Source organism: Cyphomyrmex costatus, unplaced genomic scaffold (assembly GCF_001594065.2).
Source record: "Cyphomyrmex costatus isolate MS0001 unplaced genomic scaffold, Ccosl1.0 scaffold214, whole genome shotgun sequence".
Lineage (NCBI taxonomy): Eukaryota > Metazoa > Arthropoda > Insecta > Hymenoptera > Formicidae > Cyphomyrmex > Cyphomyrmex costatus.
Window position 1 is genome coordinate 1,149,076 of NW_017276192.1, and position 21,496 is coordinate 1,170,571.

Consider the following 21,496-nt stretch of genomic DNA (forward strand, 5'->3'; position numbering starts at 1 on the left):
TTATTAATGAACAATTTTATAACTAAAAACAAAATAAGAGCAACAACATTTATCTTATAAAACACGAAAATAAAAACGCATAATGAAAGAATAGTCTAAAATATTAATGTCAATCCTCCCTCTCGTCAACCTACAGATAAAGCTTATCAGAAAATGTTGTTCAGTAATTAACAGATTAGAATCAAGCGATTAGAATCAATTTATCTAAAACTATCTTTATTTTCATCGAAACTACAACAATTAGTTATATAATATATTTTACGTATAATAATTATATGATATTATATTCTTTGGACATAAAAGTTCTGCTAATCAGAGTGTCTCACTTAACGTACATTTCAATGAATAAGTTGTAAACATATACAATGTATATCTTGTATGTGTATATATAATACTCTTTCCGTGGCACGCAATTAAAAATTCTAAAGTTCTAAACAATCTTAATAGATCCTTTAGTATTATATATAAAGTATATAAGTATACAATATATATAAGTAATATAAAGTATATTCATATAAAAATAGTAGAATATATCTTTATCGAGTATATAAAACTCTATTTGATGTTTATATAATAATTCATCCTGATTTTCCTTACAAAATTTGTATGTCTACAATCTAAATGTACGATTATTATCTTCGAAAACAGAGAGAGAATACAAAATTCAAGACTTATTTTTTTCAGTCTCTCATAAATATGGAAAACATTCTAAATACAGTTGTGGAATTGCGAGTAAGCAGGAATAGTTAAAACAAAAAAATTTCGAAATGCCTATTGATATTGTGATATCTACACCTGGACGATCGCTTTGCCGATGTTATCGCCGCGCATCATGCCAATGAAAGCATCGAACATGTTCTCGAAGCCTTTGGTGACGGTCTCACGGTAACGAAGTTTGCCCTCGCGTATCCATTGCAGATTCTGCATGATTCCTTCATTCCATCGGTCCGACCAACGTTTAACAATAAAGCCCTCCATCTTCAGTTGATTTGTCACTAAAGCAGGTTGTAAGATTGCGCATTTAGGCAAGGACGAGGTATCCGCGTCGTAGCTCGATATGCTGCCGCACACGGCTACTCGACCAAATAGATTCATTTGATACATGACTATACCGGAGATATCCCCACCGACCTGCAAATTCAATAAGCGTGGATTAGATCTCAATAACTAATCACAGATTGTATTGACAAAATTTTATGTAACATAAAAACTTTGAAAATTACAACTCACGATAGCTATTTTTTATCATATTGAAAAATTCGTGTTTAATTGGATTTAAAAAAGGCATAATATCTCTTATCAATATATACGTACATTGTCAAAGTAGCAATCCACGCCTTGCGGAGCAACTTCGCGTAATCTGGCTGCAACTGGCATGGTTTTATAATTGATAGCAAAATCAAAACCCATTTCCTCAGTAAGCCATTTGCATTTCTCATCGGAGCCGCATATGCCGATAACATTTAGGCCTAGATTTTTGGCGATCTGGCCCACATGTGAGCCGACTGCACCTGCGGCTCCGCTGATAACGATTGTTTCGCCAGATTTCGGTTTACATATCTCCAACAAGCCGAAATATGCTGTGTTACTGAGAATAGAATAGAATATTTTTTATTCACTTCAGTGTTTTTAACAAAGCCAAGAAGGGGACTTTTGGTTTACAGTTTTCCTTATATGCTGTGTTACTGTAAACAAGAATGACAGAAAAAGAGAGAGAGAGAGAGAGAGAGAGAGAGAAAGAGTTGTAAATTATTGTATAGGGTTTTCCAAAATTCGAGGACAATAAAAGATTGTAGCATATGAAAGTTCGTGAAAAATTTAGTGATAAAAGTATACCATTTTTGCATAAAATATAAAAAGTTTCAAACTATAACCCATTCGTGAAAAATCATCTGTATCACACATGACTTAACGGCAATGTTTTGTATAGTGTTATAGCAATCGCAAAATATTCAACATTTAATATATGACTTTTATATATTTATATATGTATATCTTTGCTGTTGTTGACATCAAAATATATATATATTCTTATATATGTTTCATGAAAGAATTGAACTTTTATCTCAAATAGAAATCTCTAATTTAATGCTAAATGTTGCTTGGTTCATAATTTATGTTATCTACATACAACTCAAAGTTCGAATGATAAATTAAAAATATTCCGTTTTACAGCGCCTTTTAAATTTACATAGCTTTTCTATAGCGTGAGAGATGATAACAAGCATGTGCACATAATTGCAAGACGATCGGATAAATATATTGATAAAAATTTTACCCCGGCATTCCCAGCATGCCAAGACCAAGAGACGACGGCAGCTCATCTATGTCTGGCAAAAGATACGGTTTTTGTTTGAAAAACAGATCCTCGGTTTTTGGATCGATAATTGTGTGAGTTCTCCAGCCCAAGTTTCCGACGATTTTCTTGCCGACTGGGAAGGATGGGTTTTTAGATTCTACGATCTTTGCTACCTGACTACCAATCATCGTGGTCCCGAGTGGGAGATCTCGCACATAAGGTCTCATGTATGGATCAACAGAAAGATATTCAGTTTCCACGAGATATTCTAAAAGAAATAGAAAGATATAAATACTGTCACAAAATAATTTATTATAACTTAACGAAGATTAAGAGAACTATCAGTACCGATTTTTATAATTTAATTATTAATATTAGTTTATATTTTAAAAATGAACAAAAAATTGCATATTTTTAATAATGTACCATTTGCCTCGTTTTTATTTTTAGATGCTAATTATTCTATTCTTTGACGATCTATTATGCAGTGTGTTAATATCATGTGCTAATAAAAGAGCACTATTATACATTAATACTTCAAATTTAAATTATTATGGCTTATAATAACGTAAATATATAATATATATTTCAATTTATGATTTTTTGCATAATAAAATTTTATATATATATATATATATGTATATATAATTAATAAAACCAATACATACCAACTAAGAATTATAAATTTCTGAATTATAATCCTAACAGCACAAAGTCAACTTAAGTCGACTTTGAGTCGACCTATACTGCTATCTAAAAATAGACGTTCGTATGTTGACAATATTTGGACAACTTAGAGACAATGTATGACTCTCCAAGTTATACAATATCCCACTTTAAAGACGACTGTAAGCTGATTTTAGCCATCATGCGGATATATATTACATATATATGTGCGGCTTTTTGACAAGTCAACTTAAAGTCAACTTAGGTCGACTATTTTAAAAATGTCTACTTCTAGATGTCCTAAAGTCGACATTTGAGGGACGTTTGTTAGACATATGTATATGGTAAAGTCAACTTACGGTCGACTCTGAAGAGCCTGACTTAACAAAGTCGACTTGCAGTCGACATATCGACATTTGTGCTGTTATACGGTAAGTTATTATTTATTATCTGCCATGAAATAAAACTCTCTTAAATAGTGTGGTATATATACAATAATCTGTTTACTATATATAAATTAAAACTGTATCAATATTTATATTATAAATTTTTTTTTTCAAATGCACCAATACACAAAAAATATATATAATTAACAGCTTTATGTTTCACGCAGTTAATGAAATATTTATATTATTTCTTTTTGCAATTATAAGTGATTATCGTGTCGTGCGAAATTTGATTTGTCACTGTTTGTGACTCTTGAATAAAATCTAATCTAATCTAATCCAATATTTTTTTTAATTTATTAATTTTTTTCACAAAACGATGTTTACGCGGAGATAAAAGAAATTGAATTAAACACAATCGCGCTTGTTAACCATCCATTTATACAGTAACGCATTTATATTAATTAGCTCACAGGCACAATCAGTATTTTTTGTTATTTCAATAAAAAATTATCTAGATAATAATTAATCTAGATGAAGAAATGACTTTATCTTATCTTTATCTAGAATTATTAAGAATATAGGTTATCTATTATCTCATTTGGATAATTGTAAAATTGGATAAGATTGTAGTACAAGAGTATTATAAGAAATTAACTTCCAGTAATATAATAGTAATGAGTGAATGATAATTTTTTTCGTTCTATAGACGAAAAATTGAGATTAGTGCGACATCAGTCATTTAAAGAAGTAGAAGGTTCCATATTTAGAAAATAAATTTAAGAAAATAGATATTCTTAATTTGTATCCACACGTTAAATAAATTATTTTTAAGTATAACTCATTATTGCCATCATCAGTGCCAAGAGAGCGTTTCTTTATAATTGTAGATGATAAATATTAATTCACACGTGTAGAAATCATTTATCAGACGAAATGTTCGAACAACTTATTTTGTTCTTAAAAAATAAAAATTTATAAAAATATGAAATAGCATTTTTTTGTATCCTAAATCGTTTTACTCTCTATTAGTTATACTTAAAAATAAAATTATCTTAAAAATTGTCTAGATAAAATTTTTTTAATTTTATTTTTTATCTAGATTAATGTAAAATCATCTTTATCTTATCTAAGATACATTTTTGTGTAATTTATCTTATCTATATCTAGATAATGTTTAATTATCTAGGCGCAACACACTGGGCACGATCATAATATATGATTATGTAATCTTTTCTACCTCCATTTTGTAATAGCGGCAACTCCTCCTCCACTAATTTTAGGTCCGTTGACTTTGCTTCGTTCACGAAATAATTCACCAGTATGTATTTCTTCGCCTTCACCATCTTGCGTGATTGTGTTGAACACTTTCGGATCCAAGCACTCTTCGAGTCTGATCTCGTTATTGCGAATGGTGTGATTTCGTTATCTCGAAGGAAACGAATAACGACAGTCGTGATAAATCGACAATTGTTCACGATCGTTCTCGCTGCACTGCTTTGAACATGTTCTCCACGATCTTATTTATATTCGTACATAAACCGTTTGACACTCGTTTTATCAGGTAGGTTCTAACTCTTAAAGAGGGGGCAAGGAATAAAGGTCACAAACCTGTTTTCTATAGTGATTTGAGAACCGTTTAAATTATATTTTACTAATATAGTTTCCTTTTTAGATAAAGCGGGATAAACGCTAAGATAAAAATATCGAACAGAATTATCACATTAACAAAATGCTATTAACTTATTATCTCAATTATCTACTTTATTTCACTTTCGAAACCATATACAGCCATAGTTAGTTATGTAATATACCACTATATATGTAATAATTATTGTACACGTCGCATTTTCATCGGAGAAGCGAATTCCTACCATAATCAGTACGCAACTTAAACACACATAAAAGTTATTCAGTAGATAAGATGTACATATATAGGGTGTACCAAAATTTGTAACTCAAAATTCTATAACAAAAAAGTTTTCGTAAAATTAAGTAAAAAGATTAAGTAAAAATTCTCTTTATTAGTTTTAAGTAAAAAGGTTTGTAAATTTTTATTTCAAGCAATAATTTTATATATATATATATATATATATATATAAATTAAACTATTATTTATAAATTATAAACAATCTCTGTATATCCTTAAAATATTTATGTAAAAATAATAGAATATCTCCATATTGAATACAAAATCGATTTCATATATTTATATCTTAATTTTCTGGTTTGCTTGATAAAATTTATACGCGATGCTATTTTACTAAATAGCTAATTTAGTAACCTTTAGTAATTAATATCTCGTTAATTGTAAAAATTGCAAAATGATATAAAAATTTTTCCACTCAGTTAGTCTGCGAAACATTGCAAGTGTTGTGTTAAAAAGTTAAGATATATTCTACATAACATTTTTTGTTATATTGTTAGTTTTATAAACAAATTGGAAAGAATAAGGGGCAATAGAAGTCGGGCGCAGAAGACATCGCGCAATTAAAAACACCACACTAATAAGTGACAAAAACCATTCATTCGAATAAATAATTACTCTTTATTGCGTCCTTGAAGCTTACGGATTCTTTTCTTATTTTTAAAACGATAAACGAACGCATGGTAAATGTTGCAGGATGATCGTGCAAACATATTTACGAAAATTTTTACCTCATCATCCAAGCGATGAAATAATTACGTTCACAATCACATTGTTCACACCGTGCTATTTTTAATACGCGGTCACGAATCGACACGTGCATGATGATTGTGATTTGTGTAATTTTATTCTTACCTCTATTCATTCTCCACGGCGGCAGCTCCCCTTCGTCAATTTTAAATCTACCTTCTTCGTTTCGCGTTTACAAAATGATTCATCACTACGTAGGAATTTCCTTGCCTTTATTTACGCAATTGCGTTAAAAATTTTCGAATCTACTCCTCGTCGTATGATTTCGCGGATTATCGTGAAAAGAACGAGTAACAATAGTCATGATCATCAAACATGTTCTCTATACGATCGTCTTTATCGTGGCCTTTGTATTCGCGCATAAACTATTTAAAACGAGTGTGCATGCACTCGGGTATTTTTTACTCAAGTAGGTTCTCCCTTTTATAATAAAAAGAGGACAGGCGCAGACCGATAAACTTCATCAGAATCTGGTGTTTGGTAATTCGGGAATTGAATAATTTTTGAATTGCCATCCCTGGTAAAAAAAAGTTGATAGAGAACGATTAAGAACGATAGCATTTTTATCAGTTTTATATAAGTTTATATCATCTTCTATCGTCGACTTTACGAATATCACGATTGATCGGCTATGAATTCTATCGTATTTTATCAAGTTCTATAAGATTTGTACAAAATTCCTATAAGAGATTTGATTCAAATTAGTCAATTTACGAATCAGATTTTGTATTCAAAATGATAGGATCGTTCTCTATCAATTTTTTTTATCAGGAATATTAACATTACTTGACGAAAATAAAACAATATATGCAAGATAAAATCGTAAAACGAAAGTTTTGTACGGGATTATCAAGACAACAGAATGCGTGATTAAGTTAATTTAGCTAATCAGTTATTTTTATTTTTGCCAAACCTGCAATAGTTATGTAATACAACGCTACGTATAATTGTACCATATTCATTGGAGAAGAATTCCTGTCAATCAAAATTTAAACGTGCATGGAAGTTCGGTGGATCAGATAAACAGTCTATGTATAATTGGCCGTGCTCGATTTTACGGCATGCAATTAAAAGTTACAAACAATCTCAATGGGCTCCCAAAATAACCATATAAAAATAGTAGAACATCTCTATCGAGCTCATAATTCATTTCACATTTATAATTCATCCTAATTTGTCCTACAAAGTTATACACACTACATCAGATCTACCGTGCAGTTGAAACTTAATTACACAGACATACTTATACAGACATCGCGAGACTCGTCCCGCCTAACTTCGAAATGGAAGTTGAAAATTGATAGATAGGTTTGTATACGCAAAATTTCTCTGCGATAGGAAAAATGAAATCTTTAAGCATTCAATTCCCTATGATAAATTCTCGCTGATTCCTTCCATTTTGCAGTGACATTGTTGCGGGATAACAAAATCGCGACTCCATAATTCACATATAAAATCATCGATTAATATTCTTGCTGCAATAATCTAATTTGTCTAAACATTTGTACCTAATCTACATATCCACCTATTGTAATTTTCCAAGGCGAAAATACAGTAATATGACCAATGTCAAATTCGAAGTTCCCACTTTCTGAATTATATCTTCTAATTTACATATACATATATCTCATTTCGCGCAGAGATTTATTCTTATTTTTCGTTCACATCGGGCTGCAATCTAGCACGTTCAAAGATCAAAGAATACAAAAAAATTATTAAATTTTACAGATCGTTTCGCTGTAATGCCCAGTATTACACGGTAATATTAATTTACCGAAGGCGCTCCTCGTACATTGTATTGCAGTTTGAAAAAATGATCATTATTCTTAAAAAAATTCTGATATTACAAAAAAATGTTCAGTACAATTCGATATGTTACATCAGACATTCGTTCGATAAAATCGCTACACTTTACTTTCAATTTTATCCAAATCAAACATGTTTCTTTCTTTCTTTGCATCTGTTAAAAATCTGTGTTGAAAATTTTAAGTAAAAACATAACAGGTTATCAGTCTTCTTGTCAGAAGAACGTTAAATATGTTCTCGATTAAAACAGTCTGTATTTTATAATAATCTTTAATCGTCCATTTTATGGCAAATGTTTTCCCAAGGAAATCCATGTGACTATAATTTGTTAATAAATAATTCTATTAATTATACAGTCAGTTAAACACTAAGAATTGTTTAAACATGAAACTTTTGAATCGTAAATTAATGATTTAAATGAGCACGGAAATATCTATATATATATTATATTATCTTTATAACTTATTTTGTGCATATTATATTTGCAGTCGTATAATTTTTAACATCATACTTTTCATGGAATTAAACTGTTACTTGTTTTTGTTCACAATTTCATCGAAATAGTGAGGTGAAAATATACTATATATCAATATTTTTGTATCACTAAATAAATTAATAATCTCTATATGTTGTGTCTTAAAAAGTCTAGATATATATACAATGTGAAAGTCTGATATAAAGTTATCTTCTTGGAAAGCATCAATGAAAAATTAGGAACGTTATTGTACTAATAAAGAAGTTAAAATGGGATGAAGAGAATGTAAGATAAGTATCATTTTATAGTAGCAATTAATTGATCATCTGACATCAATTTTCTCCATTCCTTTCATTATTTTATTCCTTTATATACGTCGTGTAATGTTGCTAATTTCTATATATAATCCTCTTTTTCTAAGTACAGTCGAGTACGATTCTCTAACGACGAAATATCACTTTATAATTATCACGACGCTAAAACGTAAACAACAATTAATTCGATTTATCTGGTAATTGATAATTGGGTGAAATCAGTCATATTAACACGATCGAGTTTTATCTACGATAAAATTATTAATATCGTTTTTTAGTCTTACGAAGTTTTAATAAATTATTTCTCATTTCTTATCTGCAGCAGATACGATCTGCTTCTAGTTGAAGTTGGAAAAGTCGGTTTTTAACTTGATCGATGGCGTCGATATCTTGATCTGCGGTTTTACGGAATCGACCGATCGCGTGTGCCGTTGTGCCTGCTGATGATTAGTCCTTACAGCGTTCTCCAATTTCGTTTTCAGCTCGGTGGACTGTGACATCAATGTCTTAAATTCCTAACAAAAAATAAAATAATCATTAGATCAACTAATATCACTCAAGATTAGAACATATTTTCGAAATATTGTACCTGCGGATACTTTGGTCCGATCTTATTGAGCCATTGAAAACTCTGCTGATGGAGGCTCGCTTGATATTTCGTAGCACGCTGGAGCTCGTCCCCTTCCAGTAAGTAATTGATTAAAATTGGTACGAGCAAAGTCAGCATTTGAATACCTAGTAATTTCACGAAATATTACACGTATGTTAAACTCATTTGAAATATACAGTAAATAACTGATTAACACATTAAAAAATTAGATTGAAAACCACACCTTGTAATACATCTCCTGTATAGCGTGTAACACATATCGCATTACATTTTATATTAATGTTTCACGAGCGTTAATTTTATGACAAAAGTTTACAGGTTCAATTCAGATAACTTACGATTAGAGAGATCAGCGAGTCCTATGAGGGCTTCCACAGTGCTGATGCACTCTAATGTAAAAGTTAATTCCATATCGTTTGTCACCTGCTTGCTCTTGTCGCTATACAAGTATTCTACCAGACGTGGTGCAAGCGCGTGGATGTATGGAGTACTTATATTACGTTCTGGATGCAGAAATATCGTTCTTAACGTTTGCACACATTTCAGCTTCACCTGAGTACAAGATTGTTCAAAATTACTTTCGAAATAAATAATTAAAAATAACTTTTCTTTCGTTATAAACTCACCGTTAAATTTTCAGATTGAAACGCATGCCGAAAGTGATTAATGCATGGAAATTGCAGATTTGGAGCACTCACTACTTCCGGTGACGCATGAAGCACGAATACTGCGATGCCTAGCATCATTGCCACCTCATCCATTTTAGTTTCGTCATTGCCTATAAAAACAACATAGATAAAATAAAAATAAGTAAAATATATACATACATGTCAATTCCTTCAATTAATACGATAAATATTTTATATTTCGATATAAGGAATATGCGTGTGAATGTATATTTCATTTTGATTTCTGATATTTTATGAATAAAAAATACGCGTTTATATAGTTTTATGGTCCTCCTTTGAAGGATAAAGTTAATAACGTACCCGTTTTGGCCAGATCGATAATCTTGGCAAGCGCGCTTCGTAGTAATCCCGTCCACTGCTCTTGACTCCTGTGATCTCGGGCATATTTGTTATTAGTCAGACTCTTAACGCAGTGCAACGCAGCGTGAATTGGTGCTTCCGAACCGGATTTGGTACTATCGTTGTCCGTACGTACCGCGGTTTCGCGTATCACGCCCGTTGCCAGATACAGCAGTGTCGGTAAAATTGCTATTGCGCCTTTAAGAAACGGGATAAATGCTATGAGATTACTGATTATGACGACAGTTACGTAAGCAAGCGTTTTATCAAAGTACCTTGTGGAGAACACAATGTGGGAAGAGACTCCATTATACTAAGGGATGATGTGATTAGTTTGCCGCTCTTCTCGGAGGACACGTATCCCTTTTGAGATAAGATAGCAGTAGCACCACCGGGATTCGGATTCAATGCTGGTATCTGCCGCACCAGGAGACACAAACATACCTCCAAAACAGCAAACACTAATGATTTGCCTGGCGTGAGCTCACCACTTCCTTCTCCTTCACCCAATAAATCAAGTTCTAACGTTTCATTGTTTTCTTGATGCGCCGATGCATTATCTTTTATAAAAAGATGTACATTTTTATATATATATATATATATATATATACACATGATAAACTTGTGCGATGCAAAAAATTGTTAAAATTATCGAAAATAATTTTGGAGATGCGTACCTTTAAGTTTCAATTTTTTCCTCGCAGCAAGATCTTCCTGCGCTGCTTTCATCACTTGTTTCAGCACTTCCATTACTATCATTTGGATGATATAATTCTCTCGTGTTAAAAGCAATCTTTAAAATAACAAATGTATCAATATTAGTATTATCTAATGGAGAAATAGATTGCGCATATTTTCACATATGTATGAAGAACACATACCTATGAAGAACATTACATAATTCGATAGGTAAGGAACGATCCGTAATGAAGACCTTGCGTGCCCATGTTGAATCAAGTAATGTATATAACGCATTTAAACATGTCTTTATATTTTGCTGAGATTCGGAAGAGCGAGGGCTGCATAAAGCTTCCATACATATACCTATAAATAATTATGATCAAAAAGAATGTTGTATATTCTTTTAAGACATTATCACACGTATAAAGTAAATTATGTTAATATTATATACAAGCAGTTTATTACATACTTACCAAATAACAAGTGAAAACGTTCAACATTTGTGTTAGTTTTAGAAGCAGTAGCTTCTATAACATCGTTGTTATTATTGTTACGGTTATTATTATTAGTAAGATTCGTCGTTGCTTTTTCCTGATTATTATCTCCTATTTCAAATCCTCTTGCATTGAGCCAAAGAGTCGCGGCATGGAGAATCGGTGCCCATGATTCTACATAGTGAGGACGCGCAGACTCCATAGTGTCTGTCGTATAAAAGGCACCACCATCATGCGGCAACTGACTGGAGAATTCTGGAAAAATATCATAACGATAGTTTCATTTATCCAAATAGACGAACCAAAAAAAGATACATGCAATATATAAAAGTCATAATAAAAATTAATGTTCTCAGTAATATGCGTTAATATTGACGCATTTACGACGACATATTTGTGGTTAACCGTGGACGGCACAATTAGTCTTGAAACGCAACAGATATAGTAAGTTTCAAATTGTAAGATATTAATCTATCACACAGTTGAAGTTGTGAGGAGGATAATTAAGTATGATCAGTTAAGATTTCTTACAACTTAAAGCTTATTACATCTATTGTATTTTGGTATGGAATTTATTACATAGTTATTGTGATTACTGAGAGTCACATTGGCAAATTATGATGCATAACTAACGCACTCAAATATTATACACACTTTAAGTTACAGAAATATCGCTATCATCCCTTGTATAGGAAATGCTTGACTGACGATAGTCAAGTAGAATAAATACCGATGAGAATAAGCCATTTACGGTCAAGTTGGATCTTGGATGCTTCTAATATAATTTCGTATGAATTTATATACTACGTATGTAGATCTTTAAACGCGCACCGAAATTTTTTCAGACTTACAACGCAAACTAATAAACTACCACAGTACTATCACGAATTAAACTGACTAACAATCTAACAATTTTTGATGCTCATTGCATCTTAGATATATGTTGAATAATATATTAAAATCATGAATGGCATATTAAAAATGAGTAGAATAATTATGATCTATACGGTGATTACATCATGAACGTGTTGACATGTAATCATTATGGTTTTGCATTGTTATTTCTCTCATTATATTCCTATTATTCGATAATACCTGGCGGCAAAGAGAGTAATGCATGATCTCTTAACGCAGATAGCCAATGTTGACTTAGACTAAGAAGCTCTGGTTGAACGAGACTCAGCAAACTTTCGCTCTGAAATTCGAATTCTCCAAAATCCTCTTCGCTCACTTCATCGACTTGATTCATATTTCGATTAGTCGTATCTTTGCTATTCAATGCGGATCCGTCTCTTATCATTGCAACTACATATACCTGTTAAAAAAAATAAAATTTTATTTTCTCTCTCTTACAATTTATAGATATCTTTGTTATACTATTTCTATATTGAATATGAAGATCAATAGTAACGAAACGTTGACATTAATAACGAAGAAAAACACGGCGATAACCCGTAAACCTTTCTGGTATAATTGAAGAACAATAGTGTCAGTATACCTCTGCCCATGCTTTTAGAATCGCCAATCTTTCCAACGTTGATAAGCTCTCATTATATAGCTGCGGCCGAGTGTTACCTTCTCTCAATTTCTCGAGAGATGACACAAGTAATTGATGCACCCTTCGCAAATCATTGAGATCCCTAGCGACGCCGCTGCCGATCCATGCACTGCAAGCCTCACAAGCTGCAGCTGTAACATGCGATGGTGTTTCCGCAGAAAATGCTGGTCTTAAAGCAGCTCCGACCTTTAAAAATTTATATATTTAATATAATAACCATTATAAAAAATAACATAATTGTAAAAATGTGTAGTAGATTGAGACTCACTTGTGCTTGAAACTGCTCCAGCAATAAATGCCCGGGAAACTCCGGTTCGGGAACTTTGGCAAATTTATCAATGATCTCTTGCAGAGTTTTGAGACCTTCGAGTCGCAATGGATCACAATCACTCGTTGCAGCCATGAACGCCATACGCACCAAGTCCGATAGATGTAATACCAGAAAATCTCCTGTAAGATCCGAAAAATATTAAAAATCAAGGAAAATTTGAAGAGACAGTAACATTAGAGCTTCATCAGTCGTACCTTTTCCCTTAGATTGTTGCATCTCTTTGGCTAGAGCAAGATCAAAGTGAGCCTGCTTGTTATTCATACAAGCCGCGACGATACGTCGGACACATTGTGCCGCAAAGACTCTTGTTGGCCATCTCGGTGTAATAGACGGTCGCTGTTTAATGGATTCGTCAGCGTGAAATTCAGCCTGATCGTCGTCACCTTCCGCATCTGCTGATTCATTATCAGCGGCGCTATCCTCCGCATTCGCTGCGTTGCCTTCTTCGATCGTACTCGATTCTATGTAACGGAATAGAATATTATATTCAAAGAATTATTCGTCAATAATTAATTAAAGAATTTGATTGTAACCTGAAGCTATCGTGAGAACGTCTTTGCACAGTGATAACCATTGAGACAAATTATCGGCCGCTAATATTTGCAACATGCTTGTCAAAGTGTCATGAATATCTTTGATTAGTTTACTATCAGTTTCCGTATCCAGCATACTGAATAATACGCCTGGAAGACCGGTCTCGGTGATAACAAGACCCTCTACCACATTAGTGTCTCTGCTTTCATTAGCCAAAGTCATCGCATGCTCGCATACTTCTTTCGCTTCGCGCTGAGCGAGCTGCCGAAGACAGGATATCGCAGCTTTACGCAGAAGCAAATGATTGCTTGACAACGTACGCTACAAATAAATAAATAAGTATAAGAAATAATGAAGACTTCAAGATATCTCTTAGTATTCAAAGGATCGTTACACATAATGTAGGAACGAGGGAAGACAAATTGACGTGTCTAGGTGCAAAAAGATGTAACTGTTGAAGACAGCCGGTTGCTTCGGCTTGAACGAGGGGATCCTGATGATCCTGCATAATGGCACACGCGCATAAAAATGATGATCGTGCCATGCAAATCGTTGAAGTATTGCCTGTAAAATCAATTATTCAATTGTCTTTCTCGAAAACAATAGTCATATTTAGCATTTGCTCTATAATTAGTTGAGTACGTTATTGGATACCTTGCAATTCTGGTCCTATCGTCGTGATAAGCGCTGATAAAACCTTTCCGATGCATTGATGCACATCAATGTAAGAGTGAGGAACATTGAGGAGAAGAGTCAGCGCTAAGGATAGCGTAGGCTCCACATAGCCTCTGAACATTGGTCCACCGGAATCAGCTATCAGAGCCAAAGCGTGCAGTGCCCAAACCTCGAAGAAAATTTATTTTATAACTTTTTTATCAAAGTTGACATAAAGATAAATAAAACGAGACAATATGACAGTATTTTACTTGTACTACAGGAGATGAATTATCTTGTGCAAGTGCAAGTAAGATGCTGACGCTAGTATTGAGATGCTGGCTAGAACCCATTCCACCAACGTATTTATGAAGGCAGCCTAACGCTAATGAATGACCGGTTCTGCTGGCCACGTCTCGTGCCGATTTCAACCGATCGAAACTGGTCTGCGCCAATTCCGCTGTGAACTTGGGATCTGAGATCACTTGGGCCATTCTGCCAACCGCTTCTCCTGCCGCCCATCGTAAAATAGGATTACTGCTGACCAACGTGCTGATGATAAGATTAGTGGCGGATTTCTTGACGTCTTCCTGTCCAAAACCTGTTTTCGCTTCATTAAGGCCCTTCAGGCCGCTCAATACAGCCGTGAAGACGTTCATTTGTATTGCCTCTTGCCTCCCGGACTTGGTATGCTTTATACACTCGCTAAAATGATCTAACATCTGTAGTCTGTGCTTGTTCGCTACACGTGGGAATATCTGGCCGAATAATGCGACTGATAAATCAATCACCGCTACACCCAATGGCAAAGGACCAGGAATCATTTCAAACTGTAATCATATACAAAATTTGTGTTCTAGATTTTTTTATATATTTGTATATAATTTACAATAATCAGATTTGAAACTAATTTATTGAGAAATATGGATTTTTTATTTAATTTATTTGTTGTATAAAATGATTACTTAAACCTTGAACTTACGTGTGACATTGGTCTGTAAAGACAGCATGTATTATGTTCCAATGCCCCAGATCCCGCAGCACTATTCGGTTGAAGCTGAAAGAAAGATCGTATTATAGGGTTTTAATTCAGTAAGATTAATGAAGTGTACGAGTATTAAATCGTAATAAAAAATTAAGTTGCTTCATGTAAAACCTAAGAAAAATATTTCTATTATAAATTAATACATACATACACATTATTTATGAAAATAAGTAAGACAATCATATTTCTCAATATGACATAAATAAAACATTGTATAATAGCATGTACAATACATAAAGTATTCTATCATATATTATGTATTCAAAATAAATCTACAATTAAAAAATAATCATATTAATAAAATAATATCATATTAAGATATAAGATAGAGACCTAAAAAAATCTGTTTATTTTCATAAAATGTTATAATTTTATACATATAAATATAGGTAGAGAGAAAACAAAAAATGAAAGGTACACTTTAAAGAACACCTTACTCACATGTTCCAAATCTGCCCTTCTGTTTGGTTCCATCTAAACACGAGGGTATTTACAAGTTAACGCAAAAATTACATTTTATAAAAGTTTAAATTGCAAAAGTATTTATTATCTTTTATATTTGAAATTAGTTAGATATATATGAAACCGTAATTATCAAATAAAACATGTGAATTTTGCAGGTATAAAATAAGTTGCACACACAAAGATTTTTACAAAATATACATGTATTTTAGTTATTGAGTCACAATCCTTTATTACTGGATTAGAAAAGAGCTGTGCATACATAAAATATGTACGTGCAGTATTAGTTTGCTAAAAATCGTGTTCGACACCATAACGCTTCTATAAATTTTTAATTTTTATACAAGATCAAACGAGCAACGACTTAGCCAGACATTAGACACGAAGATTACATATGGAAATAATACAACAGAAATCATATTGTAATATGTAGAATATAAAAATTCAAAATTCAAACTTACTTGATCTTCTATTGTGCGATGATCGGTCTCCTGTAGCCATGTACCAAGAATCACAGAATCGTTAGCATGGCAAACCACACTCAATAAAGAAGTAGTCGTGTTTCCAGGATTATCCGTAAGCGTGAACTCCGATACCAACATCCTCAGAAGATGCGTGTAAGAACCTATGTTATCATAATCATATAATAATGTAAGTAAATTGCAAATTACGAAATAAAATACAAATAGAGATTTTTTATATTAATTATATTATTTATAGATTTGTATACCTTCGAACATTTGCGGTGGTAGCAGTAATAACGTTTCATATAAGCGCAAACGAACCATAGCAGCAGGAGCTTTCAATTGCTGGCCATAATTTTTTAAAACAGGAGACAAACTGAAAAAATATTCCCTAATTATAGGATATTTCTTTACCGCGTTACATGTATAAAAAGTATATCAATATTTAGTACTTTGTCAGCATTGCTAGAGCGGATTCGATCGGCGTGAGTAATCGCCGTGTAATATCATCGTTTAGAAGTTCCGGGCAATGCAGCAAGAAACTGTACATAGCGGACAAAGCGCCGGCACGTCCTTCCAAAGTCACTTGCCACGTGAAAGCATCGCCTCGAGCTTTTTCACTCTCAAGTTCTTTGTTCGAACGCGGGAAGGAGTTTCTCCATAGAAGTAACATTCTCGGTAACAAGCCTTTTACTACTGCCGTACCTGTATGCACACAAATTATATATGCACCTACGGCTCTCTCTCTCTCTCTCTCTATTTATTTTTATCTAGCTCTTATTATTCATTATCAAATAAAAGACATTTATACCTAGAGTCATAATCGCTCCTATCAAAAGCCATCCTGCATGCGTGCGATTTAAAGACAAACGACTGTTTTGACTCGCGCTTCTCAGAAGTTCTTCCGCTGTATTGAAAATTATCTGAAAATAGAAAGCTCGATAATTAAACCGGCGTGATTGGTATATAAAGTAGGACATAATGCACAAGAACAAATATACCTTTCCTTTAGTATGAGGGACTCCTAAAGGTGACAAACGAACACTTCCCAGCACCGCGGCAAGAGCACTACTGTAACCAGCTATAGCTTCCGGTGAGCTACGCATATTTTCAATTCCGTCGACACAGCGGTCGATCAAGGGTGTTATTTGACTCGGTACTGCCACGCATATGCACCGTAAACACCAGGAAGCCGCCAGTCTAGCCGCTTGACATGGATGTACCAGAACGGCCATTATAGCATCAATCAGACCTGCGATAAATACATAATTAACTAAACTTTTCGAGCTACTATTTCTATATTGGAAAAACAAAATATATTTTGCATGCGCAAATACATACTTAAAGATTGATCGGATAGCAAATTCGTAGCTGTGGTACCTAATCCCAGTATCAGATTGCCCATTTCTTGTAGTGCACACACTAATAAATGCTGACTAAATAAAGTTTCTTGATTGCAATCTTTGGCGTTTTCCGGACTGAAATCTAATAAGATTTGCACAATGAAATTATGCACGACTACACGTTATACGAGTATTAAAGTGTGAAATGTTATTCTTACCGATGGAATTCATTTGCTTTAAAATAATATGCGCTATCTCTTTACAAGCAGCTGCTTGAGCTCCTTCTCCTAATAATTTGCCGATGGTACCGCGTAAAATAAAATTCACGCATTTACGCGAGTATACCGCTTCGACGTGAGAATTCGCGGCTTTCGGATTTGTAACCAGATCTAAAACGTGCGCGATTAACGCTCCAATATTTCGTTCCAGCCAAGTACCACCCAACATTTGAACAAATATCACGTATGCCTGTAATAGCAATTATCCATGAGATATTTTTTATCATGGAAAAATATATTCCACAATAAAGCTAAAAGCATACTTTTCACTCAATAGAAAAAATACAAATTATGTCCTGCTTTGTTTTTTCTTACAAAATAACAGGAAAAAAATTTTTTTGCACAATTATATAAATTGTAAATTTAGAATGCATTTTATATAATAGCTTACATGTGTCACCCCAACTCGCACTTCTCTATTTATACTGGAGCTTCCTTTTATGATCTCACCGGTTCCTTTTAAGAAACCAACACCTCCTCTTAAAAATCCAGACATAAGGATATTCAACACTTCTTCGAGTGAAGCTTGCTTAGCACCTTTGTTGTGCGCAACTACATAATATATGCGTTAGAATAAGATTTGGATAAATAAAATAAAAAGTGCCTAAATTTTTGGGTATATATCTTTATAATACATTTTTTACTTGAATACCTGTAAGATTTTTTATCTTGGGTGAAGGAAGTTGTGTCATTGCCACTAAGGTGCCCAGTAATTTAGCAACAGAGCACCTCACTTCGTAATTTGAACCTTCGAATGCCCGGAAGCACAGTGTTGCAACGCTTTCGATTTCAGTCGTATATAAAAACGGAGCATGATTCAACATTTCCAACAAACACTGTAAACACAAATTATTGTGTTTGAAAAAACGGAGCATATGTAATCAACATTTCTTTCGTAAATATAAGTACCTTTGCAGCCGCACATCTTACTGCCATTACTCTGTCGGTTAGATAATGCCTGGAAACTTTGTATATCTCCTTATGCACATTGGTTATTGCAGATCCCATTCCAGCACACACCTAATTATAGGACAAAAATAAATAAGATAAATATATGTCAAATTATAAACTTATTTTATCTAATTTTTATAATTATTTATATTATAGTATATAATATATAGTTACAAAAACTTTCAATGATACTATCACCTTTTCTAACGTGTGCATAATTTCAATCCGTGTTTGTGATTCAGCAGAACGTAAAGACTTTATTAGGATCTGTACAGTCTCCTCATATGACCTGCCCATCATTCTTCCAAGTTTTTCATACATGCATCCCACGCAACAAATAGCAGCTCTAAATGAACAATATGTATGTATACATGTTATAGAAATATTTCACATTTTATATCAACAAAATTAACAATATTCACAGTTTCGTGGGTAAAAAACTTGGTGAATCATCCTTATTCCTCAAGATATCATTGCATTTGTTGACAGTATCAAACAGCAGAAATGTGTCGCCTACACTAAACAAAGTTGCTAGGCATCTTGCAATGAGACGCCGAGTTGGTGGACCAGGTGCTCCTTGCATATGTCTTGTCAATTGTTCTACTAACTTTTGCTGGCATCCTTTAATATCACTCTGCGAGTAAGAATTTAGTATACACAATTAAAAATGTATCATAGGTATTATTAAACAAATAATTTTAATCAATCTCCTATTAGTAATAAACTGGACAATGTTAAACTTTTTTGAGCTGATACCTTTTGAGCAGCAACCAAAACTTTATCTAGAAAGCGTAACCATTCAAAGATGAAAACTGGTCGCTTAGCCTCTGGGATTTGATTAAGAGCATCCTCATTGAGGGTCAGACTATGACTCAACTCCATCATTGTTTTAAATAAATGCACGCACGAACAGGCTGGTTTCAAATATCGGTCACTCAATTACCTCCTACAATGCAATCATTAAATTCTTTACCACTTTACAATTATTGGCGACATACATATTTGGGATTTTAAATTAAGGAAAAATATATTATATTTTAAGACGTCAGCGTTTTGAAAGTGTATTTTTCATTACCGCGTTTTGGTATATACAAGACAAGAACGCGATAAGATGCGATTAGGATAGTATTTACTGGTGTTGACGCAATTAAGAAACAGCAATTTAGGTGTCGTTATCCGATGGGCAAAGATATTTTCATGGCACCGGGTACTATAGGTATCCCTCATGGGATGTCACTTCGTCACTTTAGCACTTATACAGATTAACCGCATCTCGATGACAACATCATTGTCTTCCACGAAACTTCAAATTATCACAATGACGAATGATGCGTATAGATGACAAAATTTGACGTAAGGTTAAGCCTATTTCAGACTGATTCACTCTGGGTCTGGATCACTCCATTCAGCCACGCCTGATGGCGCGTCGGTAGGATTGATACTAGAGTACCTATGGCCGGTATTCATAGTCAGTTCTTATTTGAAGACTGCCTTATAGCGTTTTTCATTGGCAAAGCTAGTGCGCACTCAGTGCACATTAAAGCCGTTATACGCTACTCCAAAATCTGAATGGTAAAGTAAGATTAAAAAGATAAAATGCCTAGTGTATATTTTATCAAATAACACAATAAAATATATTTAAGATTTCGTAGTTTAACTCATTTCTATATTTTTATTACACATATTCTCTATATCGATTTGTGTATGTACAACGGCATTAAACTGCACTGAGTGCGCACTAGCTCTGCCAATGAAAAACGTTATTAAGTAATGTCTTAAGATGCTAAAGCGGCCCTCTGATTGGTTCGTAACTCTTCAAGACTGAACTTAAGACGGTCTTGAAAATAAGGCCTATAATAGAGCATCGTCATGAGGGGTAACGGCCTCGTGATTGGTCGCCGCCATTTCTGGACGCTTCGATGTAGTGAATCTGTGAAGTTGATGTGAGCACTGTTTCATGACCGTAGGACATACAAAAACAAGCGCGCGCGTTATTGTGCTGTTTCCGGCTGGCGCCCAGCAATGGCGTCCTTCCGGTCTTACTCTATTATAGGTACTCAATTGATACTCGGCGGTGCGGCGGTACCGTAAAATTCGTGAAATAATCATGTATGTATGTACATACATACTTAAAGCTGATATTTCATGTGCAGCACGCTGCGGCAGCAAAATGTTATTATTGGTTAAAAATCTTTTGTGAGGTGACGCACTGTAACGCACTTCCACGGTTCTCGAAAATTTGTATTGCCTAGGGTACGGTCAACACGATGCTACAAATGCTTTGAAGCGTTTCTTGATTGGTCAATTTGTAAAATTCTTTTTTCTAATTGGTCAATCAAACGCTTCGGAGCATTTGTAGCGAGACTTTGACTTTGACCCTAGTTCATACTGGATGCGATGGGCGACATCCAATAAAAGCTTTGCTTTTGCTCAGACTGGA

At 33.6% G+C, this 21,496-nt stretch overlaps 2 protein-coding genes across 2 annotated transcripts; both read right to left on the reverse strand.

Moving 5' to 3' along the window:
- Positions 1 to 723: 723 nt before the first annotated feature.
- On the reverse strand, positions 724 to 4,862 carry LOC108773557 (prostaglandin reductase 1). Its single transcript, XM_018539398.1, has 4 exons — positions 4,592 to 4,862; positions 2,279 to 2,567; positions 1,315 to 1,588; positions 724 to 1,131 (listed from the first exon to the last, which is right to left on the reverse strand). The coding sequence occupies exons 1-4, from the start codon at positions 4,695 to 4,697 to the stop codon at positions 790 to 792; spliced, it is 1,011 nt and encodes a 336-aa protein (XP_018394900.1). The 5' UTR covers positions 4,698 to 4,862; the 3' UTR covers positions 724 to 789.
- A 3,960-nt stretch (positions 4,863 to 8,822) lies between these two features.
- On the reverse strand, positions 8,823 to 20,396 carry LOC108773553 (HEAT repeat-containing protein 5B). Its single transcript, XM_018539392.1, has 34 exons — positions 20,190 to 20,396; positions 19,813 to 20,002; positions 19,479 to 19,690; positions 19,255 to 19,402; positions 19,015 to 19,125; positions 18,758 to 18,941; positions 18,497 to 18,657; positions 18,046 to 18,295; positions 17,826 to 17,969; positions 17,486 to 17,736; positions 17,296 to 17,407; positions 16,937 to 17,189; positions 16,751 to 16,860; positions 16,482 to 16,645; positions 16,000 to 16,032; positions 15,496 to 15,570; positions 14,786 to 15,343; positions 14,514 to 14,703; positions 14,254 to 14,423; positions 13,859 to 14,180; positions 13,520 to 13,786; positions 13,263 to 13,444; positions 12,935 to 13,180; positions 12,532 to 12,751; positions 11,416 to 11,691; positions 11,143 to 11,305; positions 10,939 to 11,054; positions 10,537 to 10,821; positions 10,223 to 10,459; positions 9,860 to 10,011; positions 9,572 to 9,785; positions 9,457 to 9,471; positions 9,213 to 9,358; positions 8,823 to 9,138 (listed from the first exon to the last, which is right to left on the reverse strand). Exons 2-34 carry the CDS (start codon positions 19,939 to 19,941, stop codon positions 8,962 to 8,964), a joined length of 6,273 nt encoding a protein of 2,090 aa, XP_018394894.1. The 5' UTR covers positions 19,942 to 20,002; positions 20,190 to 20,396; the 3' UTR covers positions 8,823 to 8,961.
- Positions 20,397 to 21,496: the final 1,100 nt, after the last annotated feature.